Source organism: Magnolia sinica, chromosome 4 (assembly GCF_029962835.1).
Source record: "Magnolia sinica isolate HGM2019 chromosome 4, MsV1, whole genome shotgun sequence".
NCBI lineage: Eukaryota > Viridiplantae > Streptophyta > Magnoliopsida > Magnoliales > Magnoliaceae > Magnolia > Magnolia sinica.
In genome coordinates this window covers 24,395,032-24,413,130 of record NC_080576.1, presented here as the reverse complement: position 1 = coordinate 24,413,130, position 18,099 = coordinate 24,395,032, and the positions used below count along the sequence as shown (strand labels likewise).

The window sequence follows — 18,099 nt, the reverse complement described above, 5'->3', positions numbered from 1 at the left end:
CTATAACAACAGCATAAAATCCTAGTATCTATTTCTCATTCCAAAACCCCACAAGAAAAAGAAAAACTATGTCCTAATCCCATTATTCCTCTTACAATCGTATCCTATACAGGTCACCAACCAAAAAAATAAAATTTAAAAAAAAAGGCTCACCTTTCACCTTTCTCACTTGCTATCAGTAAAGTCAGCATCAATGACATCGCTGCCGTCTGGTGCTTTGCCAGTGGCTGGCCCAGACTCGGCCCCAGGAGCAGGTCCCGAACTGGGTGCACCAGGTTGGCTGTAGAGGGACTGGCCAAGCTGCATCACCTCCTGGTTGAGTGCATTCATGGCATTCTTCATGCCTTGAGTCGACCCACCAGAGAGCGCAGCCTTGAGCTCTCCCAGTTTGGACTCCACCTTCTCCTTGACAGGGGCCGGGACCTTGTCTCCCAGCTCCTTCAGCTGCTTCTCCGTCTGGTAGATGAGGGACTCTGCCTGGTTCTTTGTGTCTATGGCATCCCTCTTCTCTTTGTCTTCCTTTGCATACTTCTCTGCCTCGTTCACCATCCTCTCCACCTGCAACATACATTTTCTTGTAACAATCAATCAAAATCCATTGGACTAGACTTTGTTTTCCAAGCTCATGTAGCTCATGTTAGCAGGATCAGTGAAGAACCCATTTACAGAAATCTCTCTATTTTTTTAGCATTGACAGAACTCAAAACTAGATGAAGGTGAATTTATACTTTTACAAGCTTAAAATAGTATCTGTTTCAGCATTGATATTTTCACATGCAAGACCCAGTCTTCTAAGAGCTGATTGACTATTAATAGCGGCTGCAGTAAAATAAATAAATAAATAACAGACCTCATCGCTGGGCAATGTGCTGGCGCCAGTAATAGTGATGTCTTGTTTCTTCCCCGTGCCCTTGTCAACAGCAGTAACGGAGAGGATACCATTGGCATCAATGTCGAACTTGACTTCTATCTGCGGGACACCACGAGGAGCTGGTGGGATTCCATCTAAACGGAAGCTACCAAGAGATTTGTTGTCCCTCACAAACTCCCTCTCCCCCTGGAGAACATTGATCTCAACGCTCGTCTGACCATCTGCAGCAGTTGAGAAGACTTCAGATTTAGAGGTGGGCAATGTTGTGTTCCTCGGAATGATCTTCGTCATCACCCCACCCAAAGTCTCCAAACCAAGAGATAACGGCGTCACATCTAAGAGCACAATGTCACTAACATCCCCAGCCAGTACCCCTGCCTGGAATTCAGTGAATTAAAGTAACGGAGATCATGATATACCCAAACATCAGCACAGTCATACAACAGAATCATCTGGAGAGTCAAGACAGTTCTTATGAAGGTCCATTTCTGATGAGAGAATGGGGAACATATCAGAGTAAATACAGAACTTTGGAACACAGATATCATGACTCACCTGAACCGCAGCACCAAGAGCAACAACTTCATCTGGATTAACAGTGACATTGGGCTCTTTTCCGGTCAACTTTTTCACAAGTTCCTGAACTGCAGGAGTTCTGGTTGATCCACCAACAAGGATGACCTCATCCAAATCCTTGTAGGAGAGCTTCGCATCTCTCAATGCATTTTCTACAGGGGTTTTAAGCCTAGCAAAGACAACATGAAATTGTTTCAGCTTTATACTTGGAAGTGCCAAAAATATCCAAATTAGCAGGCATCTGTTCCATGACATCTAACAACAGATATGAAATCTGTCAATGAAACTGAAACTATGATATCTAACAACAGATGTGATCTGTCGATGAAACTGAAACAATGATATCTAACAACAGATATGAAATCTGTCAATGAAACTGAAAATATGTCCAAAAACAAAGCCCCTAAAAGAAAATAACAAATTTAAGGGAAGTCACTTCTTTCATAAATTCGAGTCTGTATAGCTCCTAAGGCCCTGTTTGGATTGACGGTCAGGATTGATTTGTATTGTATTAAATGTCGAAATAGACCATATACTATGTTTGATACTAAGTTGAAATCCAGGGTATACCATCCCCGCGAATACGTCACGGAATGAAGATTAAGAGATGGTGGTGCAATATTGTCCAAGGCGAGTGCATCGAGCAGTGCAATGCACTCATGATGTAGTATTGGGTAAGACATCCGGGACGGAAGGGAAGCCGCATCTATGGATGACCATTGCATGCTACTCCCTCACCTCTTCCCATCGTCCGCCTTCTACTGCATGTGGTCAGTCACCTCCTCCGAATCTCTTTCGACGGTTTGCGATTCATATCACAGGCGAAACTCGTTTTAAAGAGTTGGAACGGGACGATCTGGGATTTCCTTTCCCAGATCGGAGGTCTGAAACCAGATTGTTCAGGAACCGATGTCCTCCTTCCCTAATCCGTATCGGTACGCTTCTCTCCTGAAAAAATGAGCCAATTCAGGAGTTAGGTCGCACCGGCCTCTTTGAACTCAAGTAGCCCTTGTTCCAATGGGGTGTATACGGTCTGCGTATACACCTCTGTTTGTGAAAGAGATTTTTACTTTCCACATCTCGGTATACCACTGAATCAGGAGATTTTCAAGTAAATCTCAGGACGTCATATCAAAGGGTTTTGCAATATTCTTCAGTCAGTGTGGAAGATGGGATATGACCAATGCATGCAACCATTAAAGGTAAGTGAAGGGCATGGATAGACCTTGATTTGAAGAAGTCTACGATTATAAAAACCCGCACTCCTTTTTCTTCTTCTACACCATCTGTTTTTGGAAAGTTTTTTTTGCGGTAAGACTCTGCTACATCCGAGCTGATCATTGGTGGAGGTATTACTCATATCTTCCTTGAGTTTGTACGGAATGATGCACTGGGCCATATCCTGATGGGTCCCACAAGTAGTAGATCCTGGCAGCCGAATCGGATTGCCTCCCTCACCTCCATCCGTGGGTAATGATGGATGGCTATATGAGCCCCACCATGAATGGGCTGACAGGATGGTTTGACTACAAGGGCCTAATTCATTCACGATCTGACGAGTGTAAAATAGATGGACGGCATGGATGGGTCACAGACATCATTTTGAGGACCACATGGCACTGACCATCAACCCATCAAAGCCAGGTAGTGGTAAGAGGCAATGCATTTCGGCTTTGATATAAAAAGTATATACACTACATGGCCCATATACGTCGTATCCAAACATTGGCTACTTGGACGCATTTGTATACTTGCCTAACAAGCAATCTAATCCAAACACTCGCCTGTCCTCTGCGTATGTGGATGTATTTCGATTTTGGTCGAACGTATACTTTAACAGTAGATGGACACAATGCAACACAATGGTATATGTAAATCCAAACAGGCCCTAAGGGTGCAACTCATGCAGGTTGGGTCCGGTTGAGGATCAACCTTAGGCCCAGCCCAACCTCAAGAGGACCCAACCTGCAATCCAAACCCAAATTCCAACCTGAGGGGTCCAATCCGAATTCAACTCAAATTCCTCTATATTCAACCCAACCCACCCGGTCCAGATACATGGGATTATTCCCCTGTTGGGAGATTAGCATACACCTGCGGTGTACACAAATCTGCGTACGCATGTGGAATACCATACTTTGATTACAATTAGGATTAGGAAATCTAATCCCCTTTTTATGTTTATCTCATTAAGTCTCCTCTTGTAAAACAATTTCTCTAGCCTGAAGTCTTCTCTTTTAAATTCAATATCGAGGAGGGAGAGAACAGACAAATCTCTCTTCCTATCTCTTCTTCTCCTGATTTCACATGGTATCATAGCATTACTGATCCCATCTTTCCTTCCGTTCTCCACTTTAGCCAGTCCTGGTAATCCTACTCTTCTTCAGCCTTCATTTTGAAGGTTTTCAGTCAATTTTTTTTTAAACTGGTAAGATGGTGAAAGTGAGGAGACCGGTGTTTCTCCGCCACCCTACAGATGCATCAGTAATTCATCCGGAAGGTCTTTCTCCTCCGGCCTCCGGTCAGCCTCTTTGGAAGTAGAAATGGCATATCCCCAGATACAAATCTCACCAAAGAAGCTTCAGTACCCCTACTACAGATTCCGGCCCTTTTTTTGGCACCCAGATCTGTCACCAGAAGCCCCTGCAGTCACCAAACTCCATCGCTGGCATCAGATATGGATCTAGGAGTCCTAGTCGTTGCTGGATTTCAACCCTAAAGCCATTTCTGGTTCCAGATCAACAACCAAAGCTTCTGATGTCGCCAGAATCCAGTCTCAACGCCATTCTGTAGCCAGATCTGAGCCCTGAAGCCTCTGGTGCCACTGAAATCAAACGCAAAATCCTCTAACGTCCCCAGAGTCAAGCCCAAAAGCCTCTTAACATCGCCAGAATCAAGCCCAGAAGCCTCTAATATTGTCGAAATCCAGCCTAGAAGTCACTGACATTGCTGGAACTGCCTTGCAGGCCTCCAATTGCTGCAGGATCTAGCATTGAACTCTCCAGAACCACCTGCTGTCTCTGGAACTATCATATGGATGACCTAATGGCATTGGATCTGACATGTAATACTCCAATAAGCGCTCGATCGGTCTCCAAGACCACCTGCTGCTGCCAGATCTAGTGGAATCGTCTTCATTCATCACCAAATCTACCTTCTAGACCACCTGGATCATCATCTACCATTAGATCCATCCTCTGGACCAATTTTTAGTGGCAAAGCTAGCTTGCGATCCTCTAACAGGCACTCTGACTATTCTATAAAGTTTTTTTTTTTTTTTTTTAAATTCTCTAAATAGGAGATGATAAACACACCCAGATTTCATTTTGACAAATGGACAACCCTAAAATTACAATAACTGGAGTAACTAGATGGCACAAATTATTTATAGCACTCCCAGGCAGCCCGGATGCATATAGGAGCTTGAAAGAGACTGGATACATTACAAGAACTAAGAAACAACTCAATTCTGATGAACCCACATATGATGAATGGGAAAGTGAAAACTGGCTTGCAATGTCTTGGTGGCTAAACTCCATGCAACCAAACACTAATCGTGGGCTCTTATCTCTTCAAAACAGCAACGGATGTGGGATAAAGTCGCTAAAATGTACTCCCAACAAAAAGACTTAGCCCAACTTGATCACTCCACACAGAGATAAACAATCCCAAACAAGGAGATGGAACCGTCAAAGAATATTTTGCTAATTTGAACTAAAAAGTACTAAGAGTTGAATAACTGTCAAACAGCTATCATAGAACTGGAAGTTCTGAAAATTCAAATATGACAACTCTCAACTCTTTTAAGTTTCTTGTTAATCTGGGTTTGAACTTCAAACCTCAACAAATGCAAAATTCTCTCCCAAGAATCTCTTTCTACTACATACAATTACATACATATAGAGGCGAGACAACGGAATATTTCCCATGCCATCCTTCTAGAATAGTTAGCCTTGACTACAAACTCTAAAGATGCTAAGGGCAAGGAACTAGATGAAGAAACATGGACAAATATAAGCTTACGTGCACACATTGTGGAAGAAGACATCTAAAGGAATATTGTTAGGTCCCTCATCCTCATCTTTGGCCAAAGGATATCAAAACAAATTCTTTTGCCAATGTGAGTAGTATTGAAGATACTTCCACCCATAGTAATCAAGAACCAAGTGATAAAACCATTAGTGACCTAAAAGTGGCAGCTCTTCACACATCCATCATCGTTGCTAACCAAATAAATCAGTCATTTCATGTGCTTTTGCAACTACAAACCGTGTTTCCCAAACATCCTAGATCATTGATTCAAGGCATCTGATTGCACAACAGGTCCAACTGATGAATACATTTCATACTCTCCTATCTCAATATTAAATTGGCCAACGGTTCCCTTTTCAAGCTCTAAGAAAGGAAACCTTTTGTCTTTCTTATTCCCCGTCTATTTCTTCTACAGTGCATGTTCCCTTGTTTTCATCTAATCTTCTTTCCATAAGATCACTAACCAAACAATTAAATTGTTGTGTTACTTTTTATTAATCCCATCATGTCATCTAGGATCTGGCAATGAAGAAGACAATTGGTTGTAGCCACGAAGATCAAGTACTCTATCTTCTCAATCGAGAACGACCTAGCTGTATTTGTGTTTCAGCATTCGATATACAGATAAAAAAAATTGAGTGACCCTTTGGCACGCCCACCTAGATCATCTCTTTGTAATCATTATGTCATTTTTTTCCTAAAAAATTCAATAAAATTGATAACCAGGTCATATATCTTTGTAATCATTATGTCCATTTTTTTCCCCTAAAAAATTCAATAAAATTGATTACTTACAATGTAAAACTTGTCAGTCAAGCATTGTCAAACTACATTTACCTTGAGTAATATAAAGACATTGAATTCATTTCAGCTTAAACCATTCAGACACATGGGGAGTTGCTCCATAGTTTCTGTATTTGGCTTCAAAGATTTCCTATCATTTATCAATGAATTTTCACAATTTACATGGTTTATCTTATAAAAAGTTGTGAGGTAAGCCCCCAATGATTTTATATATATATATATATATATATATATATATATATATATATATATATATATAATGGTTTCTACACAATACAATACCAAGGTTAAAACATTTCGATCTAATAATGCTTGGGAATATATACACTAGGACTTACAAAAATATTTTGCGTATGTAATGTAGAACTTCAAACCTTGTGCCCTTACACACAGCAACAAAACAGAGTAGCTAAATGTAAAAACCGGCATTATTAGAAGCCACCCACTCTTGACGAAGAGGCCTATCCCTACCAACAAATTGAGATAAAGCTATTCTCCTTGCTACACAAGTACAAATATAATCAATCGGTCTCTGACCGATGTTCTCAAAGGCAACTACCCATTACAAGTTTTGCAAACTCATGCATCTCTATTTATCCTACCTCCAAAAGTGTTTGGGTGCATCATCTCGCACAAACCTAGGTCCACAATCAATAAAATGTGTTTGTGGGGTACTCAAAACTCTGAGAAAGGGTACAAATGTTATCATCCTGTAAATAAGAAAAGATACGTTGCTAAGGATGTCACATCCTTTGAGAACATACCTTATTTCAATTCACGAGATAATATACATACTCTTACACCGCTTCCACTTCCTCTCATTAACGAATCTCATATTTAAGAGGTCTTAAACCCCACTCCAACCAATTAACTCAAGGTCTACTCTCAGAGGAAGAAAATTCCCACTCGCCTCAAACACCACTCTTCAACGTTGGAACCAGAACAAATGGATTGCCTAGTTGCCCTCTACAAAGGACCTCGGTCTTGTACGCATCATTCCATTAGCAACTACGTCTCCTATCATTTATCAATGAATTTTCGCGATTTACATGGTTTATCTTCTAAAAAAGCTCGACCTAATGGGAAGTTCCCATGAGCCCAACCGTAGAAAAGGTTCTATGCGGTCGAGCTCATGGGAACTTCCCATGAGGTCGAGCTGTGTGGGCCCCACCGTGATGCGTATCAAACATCTACCCCATCAGTCCAATGCACCATCCATGGTGGGCCTAGGGCTTAAAAATCAAGTCAATCTGTGACTTGTGTGGGCCACACCACATAGAAAAGTTGAGAGGGGTTATCCTCCCATTAAAACATTCATAATCATTTGTTGGGCCCACTGAGGTGTGGTTCACAAATCCAGCCCATCCATTCTGTGTACACCACTTGGAAGAGGGGTCAGACCAAGTTTCAGATGCATCAAAATTTTAGGTGGGCCCCACCGAGTGCTTTGATATGTTTTAACCATGTCTGCACATTATTTTAGATGGTATGGCCCACCTGAGTTCCTTATTAAGGCTGATTTTTGGGATATCCCATCATTTAAAGGGGACCCATCAAATGCACAGTGTTGATGTTAGACATGCATCATGGTGGGGCCCACACAGCTCGACCTCGACCATATATATATATATATATATATAGTTACTACACAATACAATACCAAGGTTAAAACATTTTAATCTAATAATGCTTGAGAATATATACACTAGGACTTACAAAAATATTTCGCATATGTAATGTAGAATTTCAAACCTTGTGCCCTTACACAAGGCAACAAAACAAAGTAGCTAAATGTAAAAATCGACATTATTAAAAGTCACCCAATCTTTACTAATAGGCATATCAATACCAAAAAATTGAGATAAAGCTATTCTCCTTGCTACACAAGTACATATAAAATCAATCGGTCTCTGACCGATGTTTTCATAGGCAACTACCCATTACAAGTTTTGAAACCTCATGCATCTCTATTTATCCTACCTCCAAAAGTGTTTTGGGTGCACCATCTCGCACAAACCTAGGTCCACAATCAATAAAATGTGTTCGTGGGGTATGCAAAACTCTGAGAAAGGGTACAAATGTTATCATCTTGTAAATAAGAAAAGATATGTTTCCAAGGATGTCACATCCTTTAAGAGCGTACCTTATTTCAATTCACAAGACAATATACACACACTTACACCTCTTCCACTTCCTCTCATTAACGAATCTCATATTTAAGAGGTCTTAAACCCCACTCCAACCAATTATCTCAAGGTCTACTCTTAGAGGAAGAAAATTCCCACTCGCCTCAAACACCATTGTTCAACGTTAGAACCAGAACAAATGGATTGCCCAGTTGCCCTCCACAAAGGACCTCAGTATTGTACACATCATTTCAATAGACAGATATAAAACATGGCTAGTTGCCAAGGACTTCACTCGTAAGTATGAAGAAGATTACAATGAAACTTGTCACAGTGACCAAATTAAACTATATATGCATCTTGTCTATCGCCATAAACCGCGGTTGGCCTCTACATCAATTGGATGTCAAAAATGTGTTTTTACATAACGATCTTCACAAAGATATATAAAGATATATATATATATATATATATATATATATATATATCTTACACAAATTCACATTATGGACCACAATTTGGATGGTCTAAATTGATCCAAGTACTCTATCCACAATATGGATAGCCTAGATTGATCTAATGTAATGACATGTGTGATGGGAATGAGCCACTGCCATTTTAAAATAGGTGTTGAACTAACATAGAAGAAACACTTAAAAAATGAGATTTCGGGTAGCATACACGCTATGCTACATGCTCTATAACTTACGCTACCTGCATACACTATGTAGTGTTTTAGCTACGCTACATTCCGTAGCGTACACTACACATTATGCTACGAGCTACTGTGGGTAGCATATGCTACCCACTATGCTACATGCTCTGTAGCTTACACCACGTAGCATTTTAGCTACACTACATTCTATAGCATTCACTACACATTATGCTATGAGATAGCTTTGTCCTATACCCATTTGTTGGAGGTATGGGGGACGATATTTTGAATTTCGTCAACATCCCTTGGGTGATGCCGCACTTAGCGGAAGGGTTGGCTATTTTCATGGCACGATGGAATGCTAATCAGATCCAGAAGAAACAAGCGGAGGAAAGCCTTGCTTGCTGGTCTTTGGACCATTGGGTGGGTGGTTTTTGTTTTGTTTTTGTTTTTTTTTTTGGTGGGGGGGGGGGGGGGAATTTGAGTGCCTCTATTTCGGCAACAATTTCTAAGGCTTTCTTACTAATCAGCGATTGGGCAAGGTGCTCGATAACAATAACGGTGGCCGTTACAGCCACCGGCATTACTGTTATGATACGGGCTGTTATGGCTGTTGGGCCTTTTTTATTTTTTTGAAAACAATAACTGATTTGGGACCATTATGGGGCCATTATGGTCTGTAACGGGGCACTTTTTCTGTGACGGTCCTTTCAGCTCCATAACACGTAACGTTTATGGTTGTTACCATTATGTAACAGCCATTACATAAACATTTTGGTATACAATGGGATTAGGTCCCCAATTTGGGGGCGTCTTGTGTTGTTTTTCTTATTTCCTTTGGGTTGTATTCTTTTGATCTTCTTTTAATAAAATTCTTTGCCTTTCAAAAAAGAAATAAAGATTATGAACAATAGCATTAATAGAAAAGAAATTACTTACCGATCAAGTAGGTCAGAGCACAATTCTTCAAACTTGGCCCTTGTAAGAGTTGTTTCAATGTGCTTGGGGCCATCCGCAGTTGCAGTAATGAATGGTAAACTGACAAAAAGGAGAGTCATTTTTAGGAAGAGATACTAATAAGGAATAAAAAACAACCTGCATGAGAACCATCAAGCTCCTGGGAGCATAAAGACAAATCAACGAACCTAATATTTGTCTGAGTCAAGGAAGACAACTCCATCTTGGCCTTCTCTGCCGTCTCAGTGAGACGCTGGAGAGCTTGTTTGTCCCTTAGAAGATCAATACCTTCATCTCTCTTGAAGTTCGAAGCAAGCCAATCAACAACTCTCTGTTTGAATTAATGGTGCATGTTTAAAATCCAACAAACCATAATTACCATCTACAATACCAAAGGTGACAACTCTTAAAATTTTTCTCATAAATAATGGTGATGGATAAGAATCCAACCTTGTCAAAGTCATCACCACCCAAATGTGTATCCCCAGAGGTAGAGAGTACCTCAAATACTCCATCTCCAACCTCAAGAACTGCAATCCCAAAAACCAAACATTTAGTTAAAACAGTAGGTACATCATAGAACTTGGTCATTAACAAGTTACATGATGGTTTAATTGCACACATGCCAAACAAGGCAATGCACAACCTCTCATACACACCCATTTCACCCACCTGACCCCTCCTATCCACCCCTAACTAGGCCCAAGTCCAAGTTCTAGCTTGAAAAGGACTTTCTCGCAGTTGCTTTAACATCAATCTATGAAATTAAATAGGTCCAACTGATAGCCACGAAAAGGACTGCTGTGATACTGGAAGTCCTTTTTCTTGAGGACTATTAGTAATCAAGATAGAACTGAGTGATTCAAGCAAAATTCTCTGCAATCAGCATCCTTGTCACTGAGCCATTTCCTTGCGTTGAAAGCTCATATCTGATTTTTTTTCTTTTTTAATATTAGTCATACCTAAAATTTTCCCTAGTTGAAAGCTCCAAACCACAGATGGACGCTAGCACTCCAAATAGTTGCTCGAGTTTGACAACCACTTCCTTTCAAATGCTTAGAATTAAAGAAAATAAAAATAAAAAATCCATTGGCAATCTCTACATAAAGAAGGGAACAATTTTATTTTTTTTTTAAGTTAACGGAACAGTTGTTGTACAACATGACATGTTCAAGGCAAAAGGTAGCAACAGTGTCTACAACATAACATGTTCGACGCAAAAGGTAGCAGCAATGCTTCATGTGAACATGACACTAGAACCACAATAGAACAGACTCTGAAATACAATAACAGAAAGTGCCAACTAGATGACAAGCTTGAATGACTCTTGAGGAGATTACAGGAACTACAACAGTAAAAATGATCGCCATACTCAAAATAGAAAGGCAGATACAGCATTACAGCCAAGTATGTATGTATGCGTGTGTGTGTGTGTGTAGTTCAAAAGAAAGAAACATACAGGATTTATTGTGAGAAATGAAAATATCTCATTGGCATTCAAAATTATTAACTAATAGATGTGGAACAAAGGGTAACTGACAGTCTTTATGTGACTTGGAAAAAGGCATGCATGCAGAACATGGCCATGGATATGGGGTGTCAGTCGGTGACTTCCTACTCATCCATACAAATAAATATTCAAAACAATAACCATTATAATTTAGTAGTATCTTGTAATTACTCGATGACAAGGCAAAAAATCAATCGTTTATACGTCAAAATACATCCCAATAAGAAAAGGACCAATTATGCTGACAAAGAATCCAAGAAACGTCGCTATTAGTAATTTTTTGCAGGAACCATTACCAGGAAGGTCGCATGCACACGATTACAAAAAATGCAATGGCTTGTAATGCACGACGGGTTTGTAGCAGCATTAGTCATGGATAAAGGTACACCATGATGAACACCTATAAAAGGCATCCAGACCCCATTACCAGAGCTTAATAATAAGCTCGACCATCGACATTCACTTCTTTTTTAAAAGGGAAAAAAGAAAGCCATTGTTGAGAAATTGCCTCCAAAAAGCTGTAAAGGGTCAAGAGTCTCCAAGTGGCAAATATAATAGTGCCGCCACATCATAAATATATTCATACTCAAAAGTACACTCACATGCATATGAATGCCAGAAGTGGTAAGAAGATTATTTTCTTGCGGCAACCCAGTTCATGTGAGTTGCCATGGGAGTTCAGTGAACACCATAACAGGTTTTTAACTATTCCAGACAATATTTATTATGTTGCAGCTCCCTAAACTAAGATACACTGGTAGAGAAAAGGAATGAAGGATTCAATCATGTTAGACAAAGGCAAGCAAGATGAAGCAATAACATAAGTCTTCTTAATACCTGACACGTCAAAGGTGCCACCCCCTAGGTCAAATACAAGAATGGTTTCATTGTTCTTCTTCTCAAATCCATATGCCAATGAAGCAGCAGTGGGCTCATTGATGATGCGAAGAACTTCTAAACCAGCAATACGACCAGCATCTTTTGTTGCTGTCCTTTGGGAATCATTGAAGTATGCAGGAACAGTAACAACTGCTTTAGTGACCTTGTCATTTAAAAACTTTGATGCATCATCCACAAGCTTCCTCAAAACCTGAACATACAAGAATAATGCTTCCATGTTAGCTTAATGTCATGAAAATGTGTGCCCAAACAGCTAGATTTTCAAATCTCCAACCAAAAGGTGCGCAGTTGTGAATAAATAGGTAAAACTTGATATAATAAAAATTAGAGAACAGGCGCTGGTCTACTGTGGTTGATTTTTTTCCCTTGTAAATAAATGACTCAATCGTCGATGCATTAAGGAGAAACAAATGCAATAACTTCCTTACTGAAGGAGAACCAGGAACACAATGTAATTTCTGGACTCCCGGATTAACAACAATCTTATATTCTTTTTTTGAAAGGTTACATGGACTCAAACCTGTGACGACCTCAATGATGAAACCCACTGTCTACAACTGAGCCATGGTTTGGAGCCTACAACAATCTTATATTCACCATCCGCATTCAATAAATAACATGATCAATACTATTTTTTTTTTCACAAAGAAAGCATGTGCACTTTTACTTCCAAATACAGACTAGCTAAAAGATACAAAGAAGCATCCTTATACTAACAAAAAGCAAGGGACTGATGAAGAAGATGAGCTCGAAACCAATAATTCTCTTCCAGAATACAATAGCACCAATCACTACTTTTAACAACACAACTGGTAGAATTACAAGCTGCTTCAGACAATAAAGTATTGCACTCGCTCAAACATGTTGTCACTATTCAATTATGTAAAAAACTGAGCATTCATACAACTAATTCAAAACCATTAAATGGAGTAAATCAAATCGATCAATGAGAATAAATCAACTACTTCAGGTGGGTTCTCAATATGCTTTCTTCCCAAGATTTTTTTGTTAGCTTCCCGATAACAAATATAAAAGTTCTCCAGCATTGCAAATGTCAATATCTCAAAATTTCCATATCAACAATTTCCATAATTAAAACCACAATCCACCACAGGTGGTTAAGGATAAAGAGAACAGTATCACTTTCAGCGCACATTAGCATAACCCTCAAAAAGATAAAATGATAGAAGATTCGAACCTGAGCAGAGATCTCCTCAGCTGCAAACTGCTTCCCAATTGCAGGGCACTCAAGTTTGACATTCCCGTTCTCGTCCCTCACCACTCGGTATGACACCTGCTTCGACTCCTCATCAACCTCTGACATCTTCCTTCCAATGAACCTCTTGACAGAAAAGAACGTGTTCTCAGGGTTAACAACAGCCTGCCTCTTTGCAATCTGCCCAACGAGGCGGTCCCCATTCTTCGTGTAGGCAACGACGGACGGTGTCGTACGCTGCCCCTCAGCATTAGTCACAATCGTTGGCTTCCCACCTTCCATTGCCGCCACAGCCGAGTTCGTGGTGCCAAGATCAATCCCCACAACCTTCTCATTGACAACTCGAACAGGCCCCACCGTAGTCCTGGTGCTTCCGTTCCTCTTCCCCATCTTCAAGAAAGCCGACCGTGGCAAGCCACTGCTACCCAATCTTTGCCCCAAAAAAACCGTCCTCGGCGCGGCGGAGCTCCCTGTCCTCTTCGGCGTCGAATAACCGAATCCAGCGCCGCCGCCCAGAACGTGGATCTGTGCTGCCGACGACGACGCCATTTTCGACCGTAATCAGGTAAGTCTCCAAGAAATAAGGGTGTTGGATGCCAAAAAGAGGGGTCCTGAGGGGTCTGATTCAATAAATGAGAGATTACGGGAAAATCGAAAAAGAATCCTAGAACTGTAACAGAAGTTCGATAGAGAGGGAATTCAGAATCCTAGAACTGTAACAGAAGTTCGATAGAGAGAGAATTCAAAGATCTGGAAATAGAATGAAAAAACCCTAACCCTAGAAGCACTGGAAATGAACACTGGTTTTTCCTTTGCTGTTTTTCTACTTCTGAGTAGCTTTGATGTCTACGGGGAGATGATAAGAAAGGATGAGAGGAGCGAGGGTTTTATGGAGGGAAGGTGGGTTGCGTGCTGACATGTGGACGTTCTGGAAAACTCGCTGCCCGTAGGATGACGGGCAGCTATATCTTGTCTTAGGATCGGGCTCGGGTCTGCCCGGTCGGAAAGGTCGAGGAGCTTCTGGCTAGCCTGAGTCTCTTCTTCGAGTATCCGGACGACGAGAGGCTCGATTCTGGGACGCGACTTAGCTGCGACCAGGAACCAACGATGTGGGTAGGACCCTGATCATGGGCCCACCTAGATGTATGCATTGTATATCCACGACGTCTATCCGTTTTTATAGATTATTTTAGATAACAGTACTAAAATTGAAGTACATAAAAATCCTAGGCGGACTACACCATAAGAAACAGTGTTCATTGAACTCTAACCATTAAAAACTTCCATGGCCCACCGTAATTTTCATTTACCATCCAATCCGTAGATAATGTGACACAGACCTAGATGAAGGGAAAACACAATTACGAGCTTGATTGAAAACTTTTGTAGCCCACAAAATATTTTTAATTGTCATTGTCCACTATTTCCTATGGTGTGGTCCACCTAAGATTTTTATGTGGTTCATTTTAGGTACCCTGTTCTAAAATAAGCTGAAAAATGGATGAACGGCGTGGATACACAATGCATACATCGAGGTGGCCCCCACGGTCAGATCCCAACCACATCGGTAGTAGCTAAGCCGCGTCACCGATTCTGTGCCCACTTTCGGACGCGTATCAGGCAGTTGGGCCCACACCACTCCGATCCAGAGCATTAGTTTCTTCAGTGATTAGGTGGTCCCACTAGATTAACGGCAGGTGTATGGACGCGGATTTCCTGCTAATGGTGGGTTGAACTATGCATTTAAAAGTTTTGAATCAAGCTTATATTTGTTTTTATTCTTTCTTTCGTAGAAGCTCGCATGACTTTAACAACATATTGGATGGCCTAAAAAAACCTAAAAAACTGTTAAAATGTGTCTTAAGAAGCTTTTAATGTTAGAGCATTCAATCATCCCTGTTTCCACTTAATCGTCGTCGGATCTGCTTCATTTTTTTGAGATATTGTATTAGAATTATTTTTGAAAAAACAAATGGACGGCGTAGACACGGAATGTTTACATCAAGGTGGGGCGGTAAGTGCCCTTCCGTCTTGGGTGAGTCTGGGTCTCACCTAATCCGTTCACATCGGATGCGGATTGGCTACTCCAGCCACCAGTCTGGTGGCTGGTGGTTGGTGCTCTATGGGCCCTACCATGATGTATGTGTTTCATCCATTCCATTCATCCAATTTTAAAGATCATTTTATTACTTAATATCAAAAATGAGAAGAATATAAATATCAGGTAGACCACACCACATTAAAACAATAGTGATTGGAAATCCACTATTAAAAACTTCCTAAGTTATTTGAAATCCAATCTGGTGATTAGGTCATACAGACCCAGATGAAGGGAAAAAAACAAAGATCAGCTTGATACAAAACTTTTATTGCCCCTAAAAAAAATTTAATGGTCAACTTTCATTCAACACTGTTTCCTGTAATGTGGTCCACGTGAGATTGGAATATATCTAATTTTTGATCTCATACTATAAAATGATTTAGAAAGATAAATGGACGGCATGGATGAAACACATACATAATGATGGGGCCCACATAGCACCAACCAAGTAGCCAATCCGTTTCCGTTCACATCTAGCAATGCGTAAGAGCTCCTGCTGGTACTATGCGCGCATGCAAAAAACGTGACAAGTCCACCCGCGCATGGACTTATTGATTCTACGTGCGGTTATTTTCACGTGGGAAGAATAATACGGACTACTTTTCCTCGGGAACAGATCAGTTGAGACCCATACTCACCCAAGACGTGTGACCGTCACTGTGGGGGCCATCTTTGTGTATGCAGTCTACATCTAAACCGTTCATCCGTTTTTTCATATCATTTTAGGGCATTAACCCAGAAAAATAAAGCAGATCTAATTATCAGGTGGGCTATATCACATGAAGCAGTAGTGATTGACTATTAATGGGACATAAAAGTTTTTTATCAAGCTGAAATTTGTTTTTTCCCTTCATCCAAGTTTGTCTCACATTATCAATAGATTAGATGACAAATAAACACTACATAAACATTAAGGTGTGCCTTAAAAAATTTTTAATGGTAGAGCATTCAATCATCACTATTTCCTATGGTATGGCCCACCTGATGATTGGATATACTTGATTTTTGAGATAGTTCGCTAAAATGATCAGAAAAAATAGATGGACGGAATGGATACAGAATAAATAAATCAAGGGAGGCTCACAGCAATGGCCACACCATCTTTGGTGAAGCAGGGGTGTCGCCTAATCCGCTACCCTTTACCTCCCACGTTAAGCATGCGTTGGTCCCGCCAGTGACGTATCACCTTTCATCATCAGTGATATTCTCTTTCTCACGTTTCCTGAAGTGGTCTTGGAATCGAAGAAATTAAAATGTGAACATGGACGACCTAAGGCTAGGCCGAAATGAAACTTTCTTGGACAAAATCTCCACATAGTTAGTACCTTTGAATTTTAAAGGACATCAAAGGGTTATGTTTACATGGAAAGACACATATGGGCTATTGGTGTGTTTGCAGACTGGTTGTTATTTATTTAATTTTTATTTACTATATTAATCTTTGACAGGTACTGCAACTCAAGTTGTCACTTGATATACTTATATGCCCTATCATGATATATATGTTTTATCCAAGTTGTCAATTCATTTTATCATATCATGTCAAGACACCAGCCCAAAAATGAGGCTTTGGACAATAATAACACACACAGTTGAGCTCACCGCTTTTTGTGGTGTGGTCTATTTGAACTTTGAATTTACCTATTTTTGCACTCATGCCGTTTTAGGTATGAGAAAATTAATAGATGGTGTAGATATAATACACATCATGGACCATCCATATGATTTTGCTTATATGGTGTTGGGTTTTATCCTTGCATATTTTAAATAATTGTCATTATTCGTTATTATGGTTTTACCACTGCTTACCTTAATTATATTTATACCATATGAAAAAGGGCCTTGTAATTATTCATAAATATTTTATATTCTACAAAGGTTTACCGTTTTTAGAAAGTAAAATGTAATGATGAGAAATTATTACATTTTTAAAATATCCTCCATTCTTCTGTTTGGGGGACCGCGGAAGCACATACAGATGAATCAAATGAAGTAATTTAATCACACCAACCAAGCACAACACAAATACTCTGAATTTAACGTGAAAAAATTCTTATGGAAAAAATTATAGCACAAAGCAAACAGAAAGCACTATAAAAGCATAAATTAAAAAAGATAAAGAAAATACTCGATTCAAATAAGCGTCAAATCTCCCTTTATAAGCCCTTGAAATCCTAGGAACGAATTATAAAGCCTTAGATACATCTAAATCCCGATTATACCCAAATATATAGTCTCTAGGATAATCTCAATCAAAATTAAAAACAAATCTCACAAATTCACAATATACGAAAATCTGCGCGGAATCGTTCGATGACATTAAACATACTTTGATATCATCCAAACTTATC

The 18,099-nt window shown here is 40.0% G+C and overlaps 1 protein-coding gene across 1 annotated transcript; it reads right to left on the bottom strand.

The window, feature by feature from the left end:
- Positions 1–17: 17 nt before the first annotated feature.
- Positions 18–14,670, bottom strand: LOC131242806 (heat shock 70 kDa protein 6, chloroplastic-like). The gene is made up of 9 exons (XM_058241697.1): positions 14,425–14,670; positions 13,630–14,267; positions 12,369–12,621; positions 10,472–10,551; positions 10,210–10,352; positions 10,004–10,102; positions 1,427–1,616; positions 851–1,249; positions 18–558 (listed from the first exon to the last, which is right to left on the bottom strand). The coding sequence occupies exons 2-9, from the start codon at positions 14,194–14,196 to the stop codon at positions 166–168; spliced, it is 2,124 nt and encodes a 707-aa protein (XP_058097680.1). The 5' UTR covers positions 14,197–14,267; positions 14,425–14,670; the 3' UTR covers positions 18–165.
- Between the last annotated feature and the right edge of the window lie 3,429 nt (positions 14,671–18,099).